This window comes from Etheostoma spectabile, chromosome 6, assembly GCF_008692095.1.
Source record: "Etheostoma spectabile isolate EspeVRDwgs_2016 chromosome 6, UIUC_Espe_1.0, whole genome shotgun sequence".
Lineage (NCBI taxonomy): Eukaryota > Metazoa > Chordata > Actinopteri > Perciformes > Percidae > Etheostoma > Etheostoma spectabile.
In genome coordinates, this window is record NC_045738.1 from 7866691 (window position 1) to 7888623 (window position 21933).

The following is a 21933-nucleotide window of genomic DNA, read 5'->3' on the forward strand; positions in this document are numbered from 1 at the left end:
CAAGTAAAGTACAAGTACCTACTAACCTACCCACATAAGTACCTTGTACTTGTGTACACTGATCTCTGGTCTGCAGGATATTTATTCATGTCTTTATTTAGTTTCATAATGTCCCATTTATTCATTTGATATTGAATGCGTTGGGCCAATGCTTTCGGATGCAGCCAATCACGAAGCCCCACTGAAAGCTGAGGCGATGGGAGGAGAAAAGGCCCAGGAGAGCTCGCAGGAGCGTTTCCTGCCTCATCTGTTGCAAAGCTGCGGGAGAGGTGGCATCTCATGCATCCTGCCAGCTGACACAGAAGAAACTCTGTGTTAGCTTTACACAGCATCAGCAGGGAATTCATTGAAATAAGCTATCGGAAGAATCTACTGGGCAACACAGCGACGCGTTTTGAAGCCGCTTTCTCGTGCGTACCAACATTTCACTGCGGGACTATGAGCGAACTTTTTCCGTCTGTGGAACCAGCGCGTTTTTTGAGAAGTTGTTTTTTTTAAGTGTCACAATTACATTTAGTAGATTTGAACGTTTTAATGACACCTTTGGTGCGATTATTGAGGACTGCAGACTGAAGAAAAAAAAAAACGCACCAATCTGTCCGCTCGAGGTGGAGGAGTATTTTGGAGACTGCAGACATGAGACCGTTTGTCATCTGCGTGCTTCTGCTGTTAAAAGTAAGCAACAGTTAATTACGGCTTTACTAACACACACATTTCTACTACTCAAAAGCATTTACAATCTGCTGATTTATTATTTTTCACTCTCATCATAACATTATAATAGCAGCCATTGTAAGATTCAACCACCGAGTTCAGTCTTGCACCATTGTTCCCAAAGGAAATCGGTTTTACACCACAGAGCCATATTTTATTAAGGCTGTGTCACACGGCCCTGATGGTGAATATGCTTGTTGTCACTCTGGAGTTGGCAAATAACAGTGGACAGAGTGAGACGAGACATCAGACGCAATCTCACCCTGTCTTTATGTTAAAGTCTCTCATAACTGAACAAAAGTGAAGTCAAACTACTTCTCATGTTGTTATGATGCTGCTTGTCTTGGACTGTGGCCTACCTACTGCACATCTACACAGGCTGATGTAGACTTTCACAAAACATGCTGGAAGTATGTGCAGAGAGAACGAGCCAAACAACTTGGAACATCAGACAGATCATAACACAGAACACACAATTAACCAAGATAATACACCTACACAGTGATCCATTAGGTATTTTATGAACAATTTTACGAACAAATTATAGTTTCAGTGATGTTTGATTGCATATTATTAAGTCAGTGTGGATCAGTGTGAAAAGAAGGCGCATGCCTCCACAGTTGCAGACAATAGTTTGACACTCATCTAGGCTACCTCAAAAAGCCCACGGGGCTTTTAGTCCTGTCTGGACACGCTCCTTACAAAGCACTTTTGTTAGATCAAAGTGTTTAGATAAAACTTCAACTCTTAAAATGATGCGTATCTCTTTTCAAGGGTGCAATATCAATACGTATTCTTTATGAAATCTAAGACGTCATTTCTCAAAACAAACACAGTGAGTTAATATATGTTTAAGTAGTCCACTGAAAATGTGCTGCTGGCAAATTATTCTTTTATATCTTTCTAGGAAACTTAGTGCAGAAGTCGATTGGATCTTACAGTATGTGAGAACATTTTCTTCTATTGTTAATTCAAAGGCTCACATTGCCTACACTATACTGTACATGTTGCCATGTTTGTTGCTTCACAAATTATGGTGAAAATGTGGCCTAGGTCAGGTCGGGATATCCGGAGCAAAGCAATTATCACAATTTTCTCCCAGTTTGTGGTGTGTGTGTGTGTGGGTGGGGGGGGGGGGGGGGTAGTTTAGCTTGTTACCACAGTCATTTGAATTTCCATAGAGCAGTTAGAAAGATTTCTTTAGTTGGGCAGACTTCAGGATCAACTCTCTGGTGTAAATTGAAAATCAGTAGATTAAAGGTTAACAGATCACTGTGTGTTGTTGTGTTTGATTCAGGATCATAGTAAGCTTTCGGCCTAAAAAAAAAGAGATCTGTGTGTGTGAGTGTAATTTGTCCCTTATGCTCCCTGTATACTAATGACAGTAATCAGTGCGGATGGGATGTGTAGCTTTGACAACTTTCCCTCAGCTCCCTGCTGAAAGACCTCTGTCTGTTGCCGACACAGCCCAGATTGTGAAGGCTCATGGGGTCATTGTCTTCACATGGAGAGAGCATCCTTTTGTGTGTTTATTTACACGCAGATTAGATTAACTGTGGAAACTCCAGCCTACGCGCTTCAAAAGTGGCCTCACTTCAAAAGGGCACGAAAAGGTTTCAGGCACAGAGAAGCGGAAATGGTGTGTGTGTGTGTGTGTGTGTGTGTGTGTGTGTGTGTGTGTGTGTGTGTGTGTGTGTGTTGTGTGTGTGTGTGTGTGTGTGTGTGTGTGTGTGTGTGTGTGTGTGTGTGTGTGTGTGTGATCCGCGTTGACTGAGTGACTCTGGCAGCCGTGGAGTTGAGAGCCCCATTGAAAGCAGTGCTCCTCGGTGGTCTGTCTGTTCTCACTGGGGAATCCCTTCAGATTGCAGTTTCTTACCTAAATGAAAAAAGCAACTGCAGTCCCCTTCCCTTCAGACTTTCTGCCCCCAAGTCAACAAGATAAGACTGGAAATTCTTTGGTGCATGCAAATTAATCTTTGATTGGAAATTGGATGTGTGACCAAAGTAGGATTTTGTTGATTTATGTATCACTGAAGTAACTTTTTTATTTTTAAAGTAAAACATTAAAAAGCATAAACAATAGGAACCATTAACACATTTTCTTATGAGGTCTCTCATAATAATTTAGTTTTAAATCATACAGATCAAACATTATTGTGTCATTGAATTATAATAAATAATGAATAATTAATTAAGGACACACCAACGTATTTTCTCATACCAATAAACATTAGGTGGTATCCATACATAGTACTATTTACCATACCATACATAGTATTTCATACTGTATATACAGTAGATAGTGACTTAGTCATTCGTCTGCTGAGTAGATTACTGTTCCCACTCGTCTCTCTACTGGAGCATGGACTACATATTTCATTGTACAACGAGCACCAGTGGGTGAAGTGCCAAGCCTTTAGCAGTTCCTGCTCTCCGGGCAGGCTTTCAGAGATACAACAGCCCAGACTCACACCAGGCGCTGTGAAATGACAGAAATCCAAGCTGGAGGTAAAAATAAAACAGACCCACTGTCACCAAATATTTATCAAAGCATAGATCAAGGGCTAAGAGGTTAGCTAGTGTTAGCAGAGGAGCTCCATATGTCACATGGAAAGGAACAGCCACAGTTACCAGGACGTCTTCGTGCTACAAGTGATTATGGTCCAGGCTCAGTCACAGTCTGTTGACTCCCAACTTCCTACTGGTTCCTGCCTGGCCGGCTGGATCCAACCCCCACCCTAATAACTTTGATCTGGGTTCTGTGGCTGGTGCTCAGATATCATCAGGCGACTCTGTAAGCGCTGCAGTAATACTGGCTGTTGTTTTTGGACCGAGACGAGCCCCGATTCAAAGCAGTTTCTCCTGTATTGTCGGTATGGATTGTTTCAGTGATTTGCGAGCGGGGGCATGGTATAGTGTGTTTGTGTGTTTGGTTGGAGGCTCTACAGGTTTGCACACGTTGCCTGTGTTTGTTGGCAGACTTCAGAGACAAAGAGAGGCATCAGTGGGGTTGTTTAGCTGTTACTTTTTTCCCTTTGCAGGAGGTGAGTTGTTAGACATCTGTTTGCTCTTCTCAGCCCCCAGGCGGAGTAGCCCAATCTGAAATGTATGCATGTTTAAGATGCCTCTGTTCAGAGCCTGAAGAAGGGGAGTTAGTAAAATTCTGACCTTCATAGACACACCTGCGACTTCAAAGCCCCCCCCCACCCCCACCCAAACAGACTGCATCCTGGTAACATTGGTTAACTGAACCTTGCCCGGGGCTGGAACTGTCTCCCCCCCCCCCCCCTTTCTGATCCCAAAAAATACACACATATGCACGGATTTGGAATAAGTGGGAGGGCGGAAGCTCCTTTTACTTCTTCCTTACTTCTTTTCTCAGTGTTTTCCTTCACCCCTTTATGTCTTATTCTTTCCAATGGTCTAAAGCCATCTGATTAAAGCCAGCCACTCCTGACAGGCACCAGCCCTGCTGCACAGGCCGTTAGGAATGTCTGATATATCCCTCATGTCATAACTCAAGCTGGGCTCTCCATTAAACACTTGCAGATAAGGACTCAGAGCACTTTAAGGGTGAAAACTGAGGCAGATAGAAAGATAAAAAGGCACCCAGTTTCCCTCTTCTTTAATTGCACAGGGGTGGGATGTGGGTGTGGGTGTGATTTGATTCCCACATGTGGTGTAAAGCAGGAAACTCTTTGGTAAAAAAACAACAACATTTCTTTTGTTTTAAGTTGAATATAAACCCTGTGATGTCTGATTCTAAATGGCCTGAGACATAATATAATATCTGTTTAGTGACACAGTGGTGGTATTTTGTCTAACTGTCAATTATTTACTGTAGGGTGCTCTTGGACATGCCTGTGCCAGCAGCCGGTATACTGAATCAGGGCAGTGTTGCAGTGTGTGTCCTGTTGGCTTTGGAGTGGAGGTAGAGTGTGGAAAAGAGGATACCAAATGCACACCATGCCCAAAAGGTAAGCAATTATATCATAATGTCATTGCACCAATCTGGAATATGTTTTATGTTTTTTCGCTATCTCTGTCATCTGTTTAAGAGGAATGATTTAAACAGCCCCACTTCTCATCATTGGCACTAATATTTGTGAAAGAAACACAGTTTCTCCAGACTGACACTGATTTTTTTTTTATCATTCCAAGGAACGTTTTCCTCATCTGAAAGCCTTGGCTCTTGCCTTACCTGTGCAAAATGCCCACCCAGTGTTCCCACGATAGCCTCTTGCTCTGCCATTCAAGACACACAATGTGATTGTGGCAGCGGCTTCTTCTTTTTGAGCACCTACGGCATGTGTGCGCCTTGCTCCAAATGTACCCGTGGTGGTGAGGGTGTTGTCCGGGAGTGTGGCCCACAGGGAGACACACAATGCCAGATCTGTGGCCCAGGAACATTTTCTGAGGAGCACATTAGCACCAAACCCTGCCAGGCCTGCACCCAGTGCTCTGATAGCGAGGTGGAGATCAGACACTGCATGCCCAACTCTGACACACTCTGCATGGGTGAGTTGAAAGCAAGAATAAGAGTGATAAAAATACATTGGATTTTTTATTACAAGTCTGGTGACATTCTATAGTTGTCTTGTGCCATAGACCATTTTTGTCCAAAAACTATGCAGGATCGGAAAATAATCCTCAACCAACACAACTTACTCTTGTTTGAGTAACATTTGCTAAAAACTACAGTCCCAGCTGTTTTTGTAAATTACTTTACTTAAAAAAAGGAAATGATATTTTGGTGCAAAGTAAAAAAAAAAAAATCTCTTATCTCAGTAGGAAGGAATGGGCTTGGAGCGTAGTGCCACAGACAGAGTAAGGAAATTGGAAACTATCAAAGGATGCACCAATGGCATTGTTGATTTTGGTCTTTAATGCTATTTCCAGCCTTAGCCCTAAAGATCTAATGCAAGGAAATGCAGCAATAGTGCAAGATAAAAAACATGAAAGAATTAGCTAAAGGGAGTGGGAGGGTCTGCGAGAATACAAGGACATGTGGTGAACACCTGCATCCACACCTCTGAACACTCTGTAACACTCTGAGCTGAGAAACATGAGTAGTAAAAAAGAGCCCACTTAAGTGCTGTAATCCCATTGGTATGAGCTTGACAGGTCCTTACGTTAACTGCCCCCAAGAACCTGAAGGCTAAGGGAGGCTGCTGACCCTGACAACTAGTCTGCTTGCTCCCAAATGGCTACACTCGCTCTCCAGGAGTAAGGTCATCTGTACACACTTTGGGTCCATATGTCATGACCCTGTGACCCCAAAGAGGTGAGCACGGTACCGTGCAGTGTTTGATCCTAAAATAGGCAGACCGCAGGAGGGAGTGCGAAGCTGAAAACAGGGGCAATGAAAGGTTTCAAAACCCCAGGGGACGGAGACGACTGAGGCTATCATTACATCAGGCGTACAGGCTTTTCTGTGTCATTATTTCAGGCTCTAATTTATGCAGCCCAAATGTGGTTCTGATGTGCATATGCAAGAATAAAGTCCCTGACATATATCTCCCTTTCTCAATCTCAATAGATAAGAAGCTGCACATTCTGTCTCGTCCTGCTCTGGGTGGGTCTGATGCTCCTCGCTGGCCAGGGGAGACCAGTCCGGCCCCTGCTGGAACACCCAAGTTCACCCCGCAGGATGATGGAGGCAGCAACAACATTCTCGCCTACGTCTCTGTTCTTGCTGCCGTGGTGCTGGGTCTGCTTATTTATGTGGCTTATAAATGGTGAGTTTTTACTAGGGATGGGTCTTGGTCCTTAAATGGATATTATCAAGATAATAAGATTTGCCCTGAGATAAAAATAGCTCCCTGTGGGGAGCTTAACTGACATTATTTTCTTCTGCTCTTCTCAGCTGGAGATCATGTAAACAGAAAAGGGCTCTTTCTAAGGCCCGTGCAGCTGAGTTGGGAGCATCTCCAGAGGGAGAAAAGCTCCAAAGTGACAGTGGTGTTTTTCTGGACTCTCACAGCCTACAAGACAACCAGCCCAGCAAAGGTGTGGTACTTATAGTCCTCCTTTATAAAACTTCAGATGCATGTGACTTTCTAAAATAAAGGATTGTATGAAATGAAAAATTACTTCCAGACAGAACACTATTTTCCTCCATCTTCTCTTCAAGGTACCCTGTGGAGTATTTGCCCACTAGCAGCGCTATAAAGTAGTATTTTTGTTAGTGGGTCTCAGATTTGTTTCTTGTACGCAGTGAAGAGGAAGACTGCAAGATAGCAAATATGGTTGTAAATGTCACTCCACTATGCAAGTTGAGTGAAGATGTGAGTTGCGCATGCGTAACTTTGCTACAAGTAGCATACTAGACGCTAACGAGTGATATTTGTAATGTAGGTTACTTATTTGTAACCTACTTAACAAAGTTTGTTCACTGCTGGCTACAAGTTGGCAGTCAAGGCTGTCACTTGAATGGCATTTTGAGCTAACGTTAGCAATCAAACAATCATAGTTAGCTTTAACGTTTTTGAAATTATTCCCATCTTCTGTTGTTTGTAATGAGAAAAGTTTATTATTACATGGATTTCACAAATATCAGTATGACACGTTATGCCGTAAACCGTTTAAATCTGAGCATGGGCGATTCAAATCTGCCCTTGAGTTACATCGGTGAGTGACAATAAACAATGGAAAATCACAACCATTAATGATATAAATACTGTTAAAAATCATAAAAAATTGTTTTCAAGTACAAATAGCCAAACACTAAGTTAACTTTGTTTGTGTTTCCACAGGTACTAAGAGGGACAGCAAGCAGGACAATCGTCTGTACATCAACATACCCCCCCACAGACAGGAAGAGGTGGAGCGCCTCCTGCAGCAGGGAGGGGGCCGGGGCTGGAGGCAGCTGGGTGCAGCGCTGGGCTATGAGCCTGAACAGCTGGACCTGTTTGGGCGTGGAGAAGCCCCCGCTCACACGCTCCTCACTAACTGGGCCCAGAAAGAAGGCTCCACTCTGGGACTGCTGTGTTCTGCACTGGCCCGGATTGAGAGGCCTGACATGGTAACAGCTCTTAACTGCCCCACACAGGGGGTTTCTTTGGTCTGACGTCTCCTCAAACACACGTATGACACTAACAGACTCAAGTGGAGAACTTTCACTGAAATGACAAGGAAGGCACTCTGATCAACACCTTTGACTGTTGGAGGCTGTCACTGATGGTTCTGATTACTTATAACTATTTTTATATTTGTGTGAAGTACATTTTTCTGTCCCAGTTTATGTCACTATTTGATTTGAAATGGTTCCAACTGCAATGTGTCTGTTATTGCTGCAGAGCAAATCATCACTTTACCAGTGAAAATGAAAAGTTATGAATATATACAGTATGTTAAGTATGTTAAACTCTCATTGCCACTACTGAGGGAGCAATATTTTCAGTTAGCTGGTTAAGCCAATGGACACTGTAGATAACTAGTCATAATGAATTACAACTGTAGTCATTAGAACTACAATGACCTCCACAAACAATAAGTACAATGTTGTTTATATGCACACACAATCTGGTTACTCTTGAGTGTTCAGTGGCAGGAAACAGAAAAATGTGTTTACAGTACATGTGTTGCAAGAGTGAGATTATTCTATAAACCACAGTTTACATGCTATTTGGACAGTAATCAGATGTATCCCCTGCCCCCTCTAAAAACATGTCAGACCTCCACGTGCTGTTGTAAACAAATACAGCTTAGATCATAGCTAGCCTTGTTTTATGAATCAAAACTATAGCAACCTCTTTGATATTGCAGTTGATTTTTGCCAGAAGGAGACTGTTTCTTGTTTTCAACACTGCTTTTTAACATGATGCAACTTTCCCCATTACGGAACATTTCCATGCACATGTACATGCCCAAAAAGAGAAGAAAACGCCAAGAAACTCATTGAATGGCCAAGTGATCAACCTGCCCGATGATGCTTGCAGTTGCTAAGAAGGCTTTATCTAATGTGTCGATGGGAACTGCACACTCATATTTTTTACGTCTTTTACTCTGTTCTGTTTTTTTTCTACTTCTTTTTCTGCTGCAGGCTCAGTGTAGCCTTGATATTTATTCACACTGAGGGTTTATTTAATGCACATGCATTGGAATCTCATCAGAAAACACAAAATTAAATATTCTGTGAAATATCAAAACACCTTTCTTAGCTCTTCCTAATAATCATCTATGATTATAAATATCTTAAATATTGATTTGTTTTGATAAATCACAGCTCAAAGTGAGATTATTTTTGAACTCTGAAGACTAAAGAAAAAGAACAGAAATTATCTATTCATCTTACATTCATAATACACAGCTTCATTTTTGTCATTGATTTCTCACATTAAACACAGAAAAAGAAATTCAAAGACACTGTTAACATCAATGCTTGTGTCCGGGTCGCCATCTTGCTTTTGTATTTATTTCATCACCATTTCAAGTATAAAACTAAATAAAATCTATAAAAACCTTGGACATGTGCAGTGTCCTAGTTACACTATGTGATGGCCTTAGATGGTTTGATATGTTTTAACGTCATATGTATGGTTTTGTGTATATATTTCCCAATAGTATGTCTCAATGTGTTTTTCTAAGAGTTTTATTGATTTAATAAATAACTTTGATAAGTCAGTGCTCTTTTGTTGTAACGGAAGGACCTAAAATGATCCTTAAGTCTTTATGCCGTAGATCAGGGATTGTCCTCGGGGATACTACTGCAATTGCTTGTGGTTATTGTAGAATAGCTAAAAAATTAAAAAGTGGAAAAAAAATTGCAATGAATAAATAAAAATCTTTGAGTCATCTGTAACTCCTGAACACTATTTTAGGAGTCAAAAACTAGTTAGCAAACAAGCAGAGACTCTGAAACAGCTAAAAATGATGGCTTAATAATGATTAAAATATAAACTAAGGGATAAATAGGTGACAGCTTAAACTAATTGACAGCTACACGGGTGAAGTAGCGGCTAAAATTATAGCTTGGATAAATGGTTGAAATAAATGGGGATGACAATAAAAAAGGGCGACTTGAGTTCATGTTTATATATAGGGTTAAGAGTACAAATGACAAATAGATTCAAGATGCCTCTGTAGGTCAATACTTCACAGTAGTGTGAGTGTAACTCTAACCCTTTGGGTATACCTCCCGTTGGCCCTAAACAATTAAGTTTATCAAAAAAATCAGGCATTGCTTATGCAATTTGGAGATGCTAAGTTATATGTCTTTTGAATTCATAGCAACAGCAAGAACAACCAAATGGAAATAAGAAAATTACTGGACCACAACCACACTCCAATAGATATGTACAGTATGTCACTTACAGTAAAATATAAAACCCACTTGACAAATTACACGGCGACATTCAGACATATTTAAAATATCTTACCTCTTATCAAGGGATTTGGTGTATAAGAACATTTCCTATCCAAAACACAGAGGGAAATCAGTTGAGAAGTATTTAATGATTTGAGGGTGAAATTAAAATAAAAGCTTTATTCAAAATATTCTGGAAGGTTTCTCTCTGAGGCGCAATCTGGTCCCAACCTGCTCCCTCCTTTGCTCTGCACTCAAATCTGTTAATGATCTCTTTGCATTCAGTTTTAAGTGGGAGCAGGCATCTTGCACAGCCTAGGGCAGCGTTACATGCCGTCACAAACTCCAGACGGGACCGCTTAACTGTGGTCTGGAGCACACAGGCATGGGGCTGCGGAATGTGCATACACTGGGAGGGGGGTTGGGATAGAAGAGAGAAAAGCACAGCAGCGCCTCTCTCCACTCGTCACAGGTCTCCATATTTAGAGCACACTAAACGTCTTGAATGAAGGCAGTCGATCACTTTGATGTTCTTTACTGGGGCCCAACATCTGGCTCAACACTGTGCGTGTGCGCTGTACTGGCACTCATGCCATGTGCTCCCCATATTAGAAGAGGGAGCAAATCTAAAATAGGATAGGGTGTGCACTCAGCAGTCAATCATGTCAAGAGGTCACACACATTTGCTTAGATCTGTTGGAGTCTATTTAACTGAGACCCAAGTGAACCCACTCCAACTGCAAAGCAGGGAAATGGATATCATTTTACAAAAAGGTTTATTATCTTTTCAAATGTTTGTACACTCAGTATGACAATGTGCTTACACAATACTTACAGTAGAGTAGGGTGGAACATACTTTGTACATAGAAAAATAATAAACAAAAAAAAGGAATCTCCCCCACCACTGAAATAAAAGGATGTGAGTCAGCGGGGTCCTAAGTTTGACAGACTGATGTGGGAACTGCATTAGGAGGGCTGAGCTCGTGAGGATGGGCTCCCTGACCCCACTCTCCTGCATACAGTTTTGGTAATTTTACACTTTATTTACACTTTCAATCATGAAATGATAGTCCTTATACAAAGTGTCTGCTTATTTAAACATTCCCAAAAACTAGTTATTCAATATATTCACATATAAAGCAATGTACATATGTTGGAACTTTGTTTAATGCAATTTAATAGGCTGCAACAAACCAGTGACCTAATGCTTATGAAACTAACCTTGACAACCGTAAAAATCTCTGAAATTAATGAGTTACAGTGTGTGGAGCAAGACCTATCAAAGTGTTGTCTAACTAGGACCAGATAGAAAGAACCAGAACACACAAGATGTTTAGAAACTGTTAAAACTGCAATGCTACAACCTTCATTTTTAGCATTATTCCTGTAAGTAAAGGAAACAGGGCAGAACAAGTTGGGAGAGGAGAGAGTTGGACAGGAAATGGCTAAACAGAACATCAAACATAGCATTCAAACCCTGCTCCCGGTATTATACACAAATTCATAAAATACATATTGATCACCTAGCCAACCTGCTGGTTATTGGCTGATCCCCAAGTGTACTGTAAGTAAAAGCTCATCCCAGTGTGGGCATATTACTTGACACAGGAGACATGGAAAACATAGGAATTTCCATTAAGGATACCACTCTGACCTCAGCCTACATCATGCATTCATAAAACAACAGAGGCTCCAAAATCTTGTGGTTAAGAAGGCAGGGTTTGAGGAGTGGAAGCTTGGACCTCCACAGCCTAGTTAAAAGCAGCACCAGATACAGTCAGTGGCTGGGGGTTGAAGCGTGCACAAGAAAAAAAATAAAAGTGTGAGGGGGGAAAAAGCACTGTACTGTTCTGTCATTGATCCATTTTTTACAATGAAAAGTAACAAAGCAATTCTGATAAATATGACACCAAAGCTGATTCTGTAGAGGAATCCACATTCAGGGTTAGAAGAGTTTAAAAAGTGGAATTGAGGTGATCATCTCGGGAACATTTAAGAGCCAGAAAATGGAGAAAAAAATGCTTAAAATCAAACAAACAGTCAGTGAAAACAGTCTCTGTAGCACCCCGCAGTGTCATCCTTCGAGAACACTGCAACTGCAGTTTTTGGGTCGTTCTGCGACACTCAAATCTCCGTCAGTATCAACGGATCTCCTCTGCGATCCACGTGGCCTGGAGAGCTTCTTGGGCAGCAGTCCATTTTTTAGTCATAAATACGTGTAAGAAATTACTACGCTGCTCAGGCTGGCCAGTACGTACATGCGTACAAGGAGTGAGTGGAAAGGCAAAGCTGTGCTTCTCCTGTGTTTACGCAGGACAAGTGTAACATCTGGGGCCTCTAAGCTAGCACACCTCTGTGTCCTCCTTGGGCCTGTACACAGTTCCAAATCTCTGCATGTACTTCTTGATGTACTCCTTTGTCTTGTGCTTCACATTCTCGTTACACTCAAGGTCCTCTGGATTAGTGCAAGCTTTCAACTCCTTATTCATAACTCCATGAGTGAGCTAGAAGGATGGGCAGAGATAAGGAAAGAGTTATACATGCTTCTCGTCACCAGACTACAGTAAAATATGTAATTACAATGTAATTTGTGGTAGAGTGGTTGGATGGTTAATTCTCTTTTAGTGACTTTGCCCCTTCACATTTTGAGACAAATGCAATCTCTAAATGACTGAAGCCCAACTAGTCTTTCTGTTTATTGTGCTCATGTCCTCAGAGTCATGGTGTGTCCGAGTGGCACTCAGTGCAAACCACTCCCTACATGCACAATGCACGGGCCCACCGGGACCATGGAAAAAAACACAGAATGACGCCCTTTGAAGAAACACTGGCTGAAAATAGCTTTTAGAAAGGAATGAGTAAAAATAAAAAAATAAAAGAGAGGGAGATAATAGTTTACATGTACAATGTATTCATCATCTCTTCCAGAGGCACAATACCCAAACATTTGACTAGAAAAAGAATTTGTGGGAGCTCAATTATGTAGTTTTGGTTTGGAGGAAATTTTGAAAACTTTGCCTTTTAAGTTAAAAGCTGACCAATACTTTCGTTGTGCTCTGACCACATAGAGGCCAAGGAGAGGTTTACAGCTTCTAACAGCACATGTGAACATCTTATTGTTTAATCTTACCTTCCTAGCCAGGTGTTTGAAATCTTCTGTGTTGCTGATACGTCCAAGTTTGCAGTCTGGCTTCCGAAAAGGATTTAAACATTGCACTATGAACTGGGACATCTGAGTGACATAAACACACATATAGAAAAATACTTGTTAAAAATGGATGAATATGGAATATGTTTAAGGTACATTGTGTAAGAATTTCTCCTATCTAGCAGTAAAATTGTATATGACAACCAACTGAATATTACTTTCTACCCCCTCCCATTCCGAGCGCGTTTTAACTCCTACGGTGGCCGAATGCGAAATTAGTGTCTGTGAGAGTTCCTTCCAGTGTAATAATAGTTTTACGTTATTTTGGTACCATTTCATTGCTAAGATCAGTCATCATGTTACCAACCATATGCAAGCTAGTGTTAGTAAAGTATCAGTGCTATTTTTATTCTGTATATTGTACGAGATTAATAGTGTAAGGCAATATTTACAACGTAGGAGAGAAGCAATTGAGGGTTGCATTTTTAATATATTTCTCTGAAAAGATGTCAATGAAACAAAGTAGTATGTTTAGTATCTCTATATATCTTAGTATCTCCATCCATTTACACAGCTGGGTTAACAGTTACACAATAGAGCTTTATACAAATGAAAACTTGCATGTGTATCTAGAAGACTTTTGTAACATTAAAACATCTGGAGTTAAAGAACACTGCTGCAAACAATTGCTGCTCACCTCTTTGCGAAATGTCTCTTTACTCTTTTTAGCCAGCTCACTGGAAGTGTCTGCTTCAGCTGTCTTTGTGGAGAACTGTAAATACACAATAGAAGAGATGTTTGCAAACACATGTCTCCCATTTGTTGAGGCCCTTGGCCTGGCAAGTCTAAGGCAAAGTCCACACATACAAAGGTATTTTTGAAAAACAAAGTTTTCCTCCTTTATTCTAAAAAAAAAGTCCCACACACAAGTATTGTTTAAAAGACAAAGTGGTTTTTGATCTTCACAAAGTGGTGACGATCAAAAGCAAGCTCAAAGGACTCACAGAGTGCCAGGGTTGGGAATCCAGAGACAGAGATATCAGACACTACGAGTGCAGAGCGTGTGCTATAGTTTAAGTGCTGGACGCGGCCACCAATGTCTAAACACATGCTGGGAAATGTTCCATGACCTTGTAGCTGTTCTTGGTGGGAAACGTTCACCCCATCTCAGTTTCTTTTTTTTTTTTTTTTTTTTTTTAACCCCGTTACATAGGGACAAAAGGGACACTTACAAACTTAAACCAATAAATGAACGATAGGTCTTCCAGATGTATTCTATTATCCTCAAAGTCAGGATAAAATTAAGAGGGAAAACAAGCGAGGCAGAGGACGAAGAGATGAGCTGCGCCATCTCTCCCCTAAGGGACAGACAGCTAAGCATGGGGTGGAGTGAGTGGAATCTCATCTTTAAATCCCTGTCTCCATGTCTGATGAAGCCATTTTGCGAGGAGGAGTCATCGGCAAGAACATAACACTCACTGAATAGAGGGTCGTGCTGAGGTTTTTTTCTTTTTAACCTCATTGAGATACAGCTGAAAGTAATCACTAGTGCACATCTTCAATTAACTCCAGGAACAAACACTATAATTATGTTCTGCATTAAGCACACACACTTTATGGAAAGCAAACAAAAAAGTGAAGAGGATATCATCATATCATCCTGTTCACTATGAGGCTACTATTAAAGAAAAAAAAAAAAAACTGCTACACTTATTTACATTTCATAGCACACTTTGACAACAATCACTGCTAAAAGCTCACCTTGGAAGGATTCTCATCATAGGTGGGTGTTCCAAGGTCCATCTCAGATTCATGGTCCACACTAGTGTTGTCACTACATCCATCCCAGGTTGGAGGGTCCCACTGTGTTTGCCTATTGTGTAGTGGGAAGTGATTTCAGAAATACAAGGCAGTGCAGGGGGTTCTAGCGGCACAACGCTGACTTCAAAGACACACAACAATACCAACCTTGTGACAATATGGTAGTAGTAGATCTTGCCTTCAGGGTCCCGGGCCACTTTCCAGTTGGGAGGTAGGACGATAGTTTTGGGTTTGGGGGGAGAGGGAGGAGGCAGGTCTATCACATTGTTGGGTACAATCATTTCCTGGAGATGACAAGAAAAGGAAAATAAGCATTAGCAGCAAATCCATGTAGTTTCACTTTGAAGTACCTCATTTGTATTTGCCAAGAGAAAGAACCTGATTCACTTGGGCCGCGATCAGACACCCACTCTGTCTCATTGGGCTTTAAGCTGCATTTTATAACTGTAAAGTCATATATGATTGCATTTTGATTCTCATTCACAGATGGAGCCCATTTAGCCCTTTTCTTTATTTGTTCTTTCTTTAGTCCCATCTTAAAATGTACTTTTTCATTATATGAGACAGGACTATGAAGGTAAATATGGTGCAAAATGTGAGAACTCATAGAATATAATCTGAATTTGTATGTAAAAATTTGCACACGTGATCTGAATTTAAAGTCACACAAAAAAAAACACACGAGAGCTTGTAAAAAAAAAATAATTTAAATTTGCACTCGTAGATAATGTTCACACAACTGTATTCTGAATGTGTAGTTACAGAAAAAAATTAAAAATGTGTGGATTGATATTCTCATGAAGACAATGATAGCTGCAAATTTGTGCTAATTTTAACATACAAATTCAGATTTTTGTTCTGCAAGTTCTTCTACAAACTCTCACATTTTGCACCATATTGACCATCATACAGGACCCACTTACTGTAGCTCTTGGGAGCTGCATAATTTAGATGTATACTACCCCCTTGTGGCTACACTGAGACAGCTTTTCTCAAAATTACAAAAAGAATAATATAGATTTCTGAATATCCCAAGGACTTAAACTGTTGCATCATTCTAAACAGTGACTCTATAATGTGACCTCATGCAGCAAAAAAAAGCTTTCCTTTACTAATATCCATTTCATTTACAGGTGTGAAATAGTCAATGTTAGGGAATTTTAGACAAAGAGTGTGTATGCATTACCTGTTGGACAGTTTGGGATGTGACAATGGTGGTGACTGTGCCTCCCTGCTGCACCACCACTCCCTGCTGATGGCCAGGATACACAGGCTGGCCGTGCAGGTAGCTGGCTGTGGGTTCAGTGTACGCCTAATGCAACACAAAATCATTCTCACTATGGACAATCAGAAATCGGTTACCGTGTTTTGAGCATGTACTGCAATGAATTGGAGTTTTAATTTATGAGTTAATACGCAAAATGGATTAAAGGTTTGAGGCATAAACAAACAATTGAGTGCTAGGATTGTTGAGCTGAGATAAGATATCTTTTCTCCAACAAATTCTTTTTTTTTTGCTAAAAACATAAAATTGTTTAGGCAAAATTATATATTACCATTACAGTAACATATTTTGTCCAACCACAAACGTTTTAATTGTTACGTTAAAATACATTTTCCACATTAATGGCTCTAATATGTGCATCTATGCCATTTGAAGCTATATACTCTAAAAAAAAATTAGACAAGTACAGAAATATCACCTGAGGAAATCAGCCCCAGGAAAGGGCACCCTACCTGTATGATGGGAGGGTTGGCCTGTGGGTAGGCTGTGGGGATGCTGTAGATGGTTTGGCATGGTTGACCCTGGTAATAGATGGCTGTCTGTGTCTGAGCCTGTGCTGGAGCTGTTGCGTACTGCTGTCCAGGCTGAGTCTGCACAGTCACTGCCTGCTGAGTAGTGGGATCCCAGAGAGTAGTGTAGCTCTGCTGGCCGTGTACCTGAGGGGCCGCCTGGGCGGGTACAGAGAGGACAGCTACGCCTGTGTCCTGAGTTGCTACAGTTGGCTGGGCATACTGTTGGGGGTTGCCAGTGGCGAGGTCGGTTGTGGTGATGTGCTGAGATAGATTAGAGACTGGAGTGGCTTGGGAAGTGGGGGATGGAGAGGACAGTCCTAGGTCTGAGATAAGACGCAGGGGAGGTGTCTCTTCATAGTTCAGGGTGGGCTCAACCGGAGGGGTAGGTAGCAGTACTTTGCCTGCATTGGGGTTGGTGGGATCCACAAAGGTCTGAATGGGATATCCAGGAGGGTAGGTGATGAAGCCAGGGCTGGAGGCATAGGCCAGAGCAGGATCATAAGCCATAGTTTGAAGCTGCTGCTGCTGCTGCAGCTGCTGTTGTTGTTGTTGTTTCTGGGCTTCCCGCTGGGCAACCTCCTGCTCAAACAGCTTTCGTCGCTCCTCTGTTGACAACTTGTTGCGATCCTTTCCACCAACTCCCCGTGTCTTGCTGCTGTTAGAGGAGTCAAACCTTAAAAAAATCCAGAGAATAAGACCACACTTGATGAACTATGATAAACAGTCGTACAAAGAGTACACTATGCTTGAAATACATTCTTTACATTGTTCCCCCATCACAAGAATTATTACCGTTCCTCAGTGCGTCGACTGCTCCTCTCGTAGGATGAAGGTGGTGAAGTGGAGCGTCTCCTCCGTCTCTCAGTGCTACGTTGTGGAGTTTTGTCAGAGACTCGATCACGGTCTCTGTCACGGTCTCTGTCGCGGTCTCTGTCCCTCTCCCTGTCCCTCTCCCTGTCCCTCTCCCTGTCCCTCTCCCAGTCTCGATCCCTGTCATAATCGCGGTCTCTGTCACGTTCCCTCTCCCGCTCCCTTTCACGCTCTCGGCTACCAGAAGTGGTGCGTGGCGTCAAAGCTGTGTCTCGATCTCGGCTGCGATCTGTGAGAAAATTGAATTAGCCAAAATCATATGGAAAAGATTTTAGGCCAAAAAAAACAAAACAAAAAACAGCATTGGACTAAACTTACCATTTGCTTCCTTTTCCACCTGACTCTTCTTTGGTATTCTGTATACCTCCTGAAAGGACAAGCACAACTTTGACTTCAGACTTCAAAATACAATACTATGCAAACTTACATATTTTTTAATATATTAGATTATATTTTTAAGCATGTTTTGCAACATCTGCTTTGAAAAGCGAATCAGGTTGAGTTTACCTTCAGATCCTTCCAGCTATCCAGAAGCCTGGCAGCCATGCCACTAATGTCCAAAGCATTGAGTGGGGGCTCCTGACTCCTCTCACTCTCCACATCTGAGACACCTTCCTCTTCATCCTGAGAGGGAGTTCCTATCACTGATGGGTCCATGGGTGTCACTATGACCTCAGAGGGCATACTGGCCTCAGGGGTCTCAGAGCTTTGGGCAGCATCATTGGTAGATTCATCAGGTGGCGCCTCACTGCCAGGAGGCGGTTTCTCAGCCTCTTGTGTCTCTGCCTGGGCCTCCATATTTTCTAAAGGCAGCTCAGATGGAAGATCAGCAACATCTGTTTGGATGGACTGAATCTCTGACTCGAGAACTTTAACACTGGGCTGATGCCCTTCTAGTTCAGCCTTTTCTGTCACTGCCTGAGTGGTCTGCTCCTCCCCACTCTCCTGTTCTTGACAAGGCTCTTTAGGCTCCTCAGGTTTATCCGTATGAACCTCATTTGTGTCCTCCTTCATCTCAATCTCCTTCTCCAAATCCATTTTTTCTTTTACCTCCTCAATTTGAGGCTGGTGTTGACTGCTTGAACTCATTCTAGTCTCTTCCTCTTCCTCCCCTTTGACCTGACCCTCCTCTCTAAGCGACTCTTCCATTGTTTCTTTCAATGGATCTGCAGCTTCACACACAGGCTCTTCCTTCAACTGTTTGCCATCAGGAAGTCCTGCATGTGAGGATTCTTCTTCTTCCTCATCATCATCGTCCTCCTCTTCCTCCTTACCATCAGATGCTTTGCTAGCATCCGAGAGTGCGCTGTCTAGACTGTTTTCACTGATGATTTTCAGGCGACGGTACACAGCAGGTTTGGAGGTGTCACCATCCAATTCTGGTCCCAGTTTGGTGGAGGACCCATCAGGAGTGTTGAGGGGTGTTTGAGCACGGGAGGTGTTCTCACTAGAGTAGCCATCCATCTCAGCAGGGTGAGGAAGAGTTTTTGTCTGGGCCCATCGCTGGATGAAGGTAAGGACTCTGCTCTCCTCCAACATGTTCTTAGTAGAGATGGGCAGCACAGCCAAGGTCTTCATAATCTGTAAACAGAATCATAAGTTATTAGCAATCAAACAGCAAAGGGCTGTCTATATGACAGTGCAGGCTCTGAGATTTGAAAAATTCCCTGTTCCTTCAGTCACAACTTTATGAACGTTAAATGCAAAGTCAATGGCATATGTCACCTCTAACTGCAGCTTGATGTTATTGACACTGTTGCCTTTAGCTTCAGAAAGTTCCACCATGAAGATCCACAGCAAAGACAATCCATGATGGTCCAGGAACTGCTTTAGGCATGATGGATTTTGAGTATCCTGTGCAACACAAACATATCATCATATTACGTAGTGCAAATGATAACTACCAACAATATAACAAAAAGGCATCAATCATTCAGGTCATACTTGTATGAGCTTGAGACAGGTGAGTTTCTGTTCCATGGTTTCCACTCGGACCATTAGTCTGCAGAGAGACACCACCTGTTTCTCATCATACAGGCCTTCTCCATTCTCCAGTAATGCCTCAAGCTCCTCATCAACCTGAGGAAGGACAAAGTGATGTCATCATCAAATACAACACATTTTACTTGTAGAAATTGGCGTAGAATCCTTTTTGGCTTGTATCCATACAATACAGTGCTAACAGCAATATGGCTAACACAAGTAACCTAATTGAAATATAACACTTTAAGCAGATTCATTAAACGATTGTGGCCGTGAATCTCATGTGCAAGTGTGCCACATCAACATTACTGGCAGCCAAATGGAAAACAATGACAAGACACAGTTTCTTATATAACTGAAAGAACTGACCGTGGTGAGAGCACTCTTTCGACTGCGGTCTTTCTTCATCTTCCCTCCAGCTGCCCGAACACTAACTCTGTTCTCCCCACCCAGGAAGCCTCTGCAGCTAGGGGCTCCACAGAAGCATTTCTGTGCTTCTTTGCTATAGAAACAAATAAAACAAAAAAATGTCACCACAACTAAACCAGTTAAAAGGTTATCATCCACCCTTTATGAACATATGTACATGTAAACATACCACAACAGAACACATACGCGTTTTCAGACATGCAACACACAATAAATGGCACAAAATACAAGTATGGATAAAGAAATAACTGCAGAGAAACAGTACCCATATCTCTGGAACTGATAATCAAACGTCAGTTCAGTTCCTGCAGGGACCACCTTGGAGGTGAAGAATCCAACTCTAAGCTGGCCATTGACAGTCCACTGAAATGGGATAAAAATCATCATCAGGTAAGTCAGCTTTCAGCAAGTTAAACATGAAAAAGTATTATTTATGTTTCCACTGTACCTTTTGGGTCTCACAGTTGGGCTCGCAACTATGGTTCATAAACCGAGAGCAATTACCCTTCAGCGTTGCATCAATGATCTGAAGAGACATAATGCCATGTGAACTATTCAACCAGTTTACCTGAATCATTAAACCAGACTGCAGTTTAAATATTAACAATAATTGCAATGTGTCATATAATAATTTACCTCATTATTCCTTAGAGACATGAAGTAGTAGTGGATGTTCTTATTGCGAGCATATTCTTTCACCCTTGTTTTGAACTCCTTGTGGTCCAATACCTCTCCGCAGTATTCCAGTACAAAAGTGTTTCTGAGATAGCAATACAAAAATTAATACTATAATACAATAGAGTAATGATAAATGCTAAAAAAATAAATTTTTTGTACGGGACTCCAGACCAACTTTTTTTTTTTTTTTTAACAAGGAGCACTGTAGCCCCTAACTGAAGATTTTACGGGCACAGGCAGGTACTTTATGGATCACCTAAATTTGACCTGCAGCGTAATTTTTCACATTTACTCCATTTTAACTGGATTACTGATAAAGGCCTAGGTGATCAATACAGAAACTACAATCTGCTGTCTTGTTTTAGTTTACAGTCACAATTTAATTGAATGGTGATTAACAATTGCACATTCAGAAATGTAAACAACGTATAATTATTGTCAATGTGCTGTATTATTGCCTCTGCCTCAAACAGGCTCTCCCTACCTCTTTTTTAGTTAACACTGAAATAGCAATCATATCTATCTAAGGTGATCAAACTTCCATGGAAAGGAGAGTGTCTAACTAACATCCAGTGTGGGAAATATTGAGTGATGGGGGAGCCAGAGAAAAGAACTGTAAAATATACTATACTATATAATAAAATTATTCATTAAAAACATGGTCTGGAGCCCTGTTGTATTGAAAGATTCTAAGAGGCTTACGGGGCCAAGTCTCTAGCTGCCCGTAGACCCCAGCCCTTGTCTTCTGTGAGGATAACCTCAAAGTCTGCATGTTGTTTCATCTGAAAGCGTCGATTAGAGCAGTAGGCTCCATTCAGGCACCGTGAGGAGCTGGGGAAAATAAAAAATCAAGACGTGTGCATAAATAGGCATGCTCCTTGATAATTTTAATTGCAAAATAACATGACGTACAGGCTTAATTTTGTTGTTAAATTTTCTGAATTTAGATGGTAAAAAGCATAATTTGTACTGACTTATGACCAGCTTATTTACACCTGGTTTCTAGATATCATATTGTTAAGCTTCAAATTGGTGAGGGTGTTGAAAATCTGATGAAAGTATTTGAACAGTATTTGTCTATACCTTTTTACACAAATTGCGCAATGGTTTTACTACCAATTCAAAAACATTTTTTTGTTTTTCCAGGATTTCCTAACCCAGGATCCCTGCAAACCCTGTATATAT

General features: G+C 41.4%; 2 protein-coding genes across 4 annotated transcripts in view; one reads left to right on the plus strand and one right to left on the minus strand.

The window, feature by feature from the left end:
* The first annotated feature begins 214 nt into the window (after positions 1-214).
* Positions 215-21933, plus strand: part of nradd (neurotrophin receptor associated death domain) — a 27418-nt gene continuing 5699 nt past the window's right edge. Inside the window, exons 1-6 of one of the 2 annotated variants that reach the window (XR_004332328.1) lie at positions 215-675; positions 4559-4691; positions 4876-5232; positions 6254-6452; positions 6581-6723; positions 7470-8511. Coding sequence is in view for 1 of the 2 variants with exons in the window: in XM_032517788.1 (XP_032373679.1) it covers positions 637-675; positions 4559-4691; positions 4876-5232; positions 6254-6452; positions 6581-6723; positions 7470-7783 (1185 nt within the window). In the remaining variant the exon portion in view is untranslated. Of the gene's footprint in view, positions 676-4558; positions 4692-4875; positions 5233-6253; positions 6453-6580; positions 6724-7469; positions 9337-21933 lie in introns of those variants that run through there. The other variant, XM_032517788.1, reaches the window with a different exon arrangement.
* setd2 (SET domain containing 2, histone lysine methyltransferase) overlaps positions 10213-21933 on the minus strand; it is a 21167-nt gene continuing 9446 nt past the window's right edge. For both annotated transcript variants that reach the window (XM_032517785.1, XM_032517786.1), the window contains 17 exons: positions 21451-21579; positions 20707-20830; positions 20519-20596; positions 20336-20433; positions 20011-20143; positions 19603-19737; positions 19384-19512; positions 18166-19239; positions 17977-18025; positions 17581-17887; positions 16729-17461; positions 16178-16303; positions 15139-15275; positions 14932-15043; positions 13868-13942; positions 13153-13254; positions 10213-12526 (listed from right to left, as the gene is read on the minus strand). In XM_032517785.1, coding sequence (XP_032373676.1) covers positions 12365-12526; positions 13153-13254; positions 13868-13942; positions 14932-15043; positions 15139-15275; positions 16178-16303; positions 16729-17461; positions 17581-17887; positions 17977-18025; positions 18166-19239; positions 19384-19512; positions 19603-19737; positions 20011-20143; positions 20336-20433; positions 20519-20596; positions 20707-20830; positions 21451-21579 — 3703 coding nt within the window. In that variant the 3' untranslated portion in view covers positions 10213-12364. The remainder of the gene's footprint in view (positions 12527-13152; positions 13255-13867; positions 13943-14931; positions 15044-15138; positions 15276-16177; positions 16304-16728; positions 17462-17580; positions 17888-17976; positions 18026-18165; positions 19240-19383; positions 19513-19602; positions 19738-20010; positions 20144-20335; positions 20434-20518; positions 20597-20706; positions 20831-21450; positions 21580-21933) is intronic.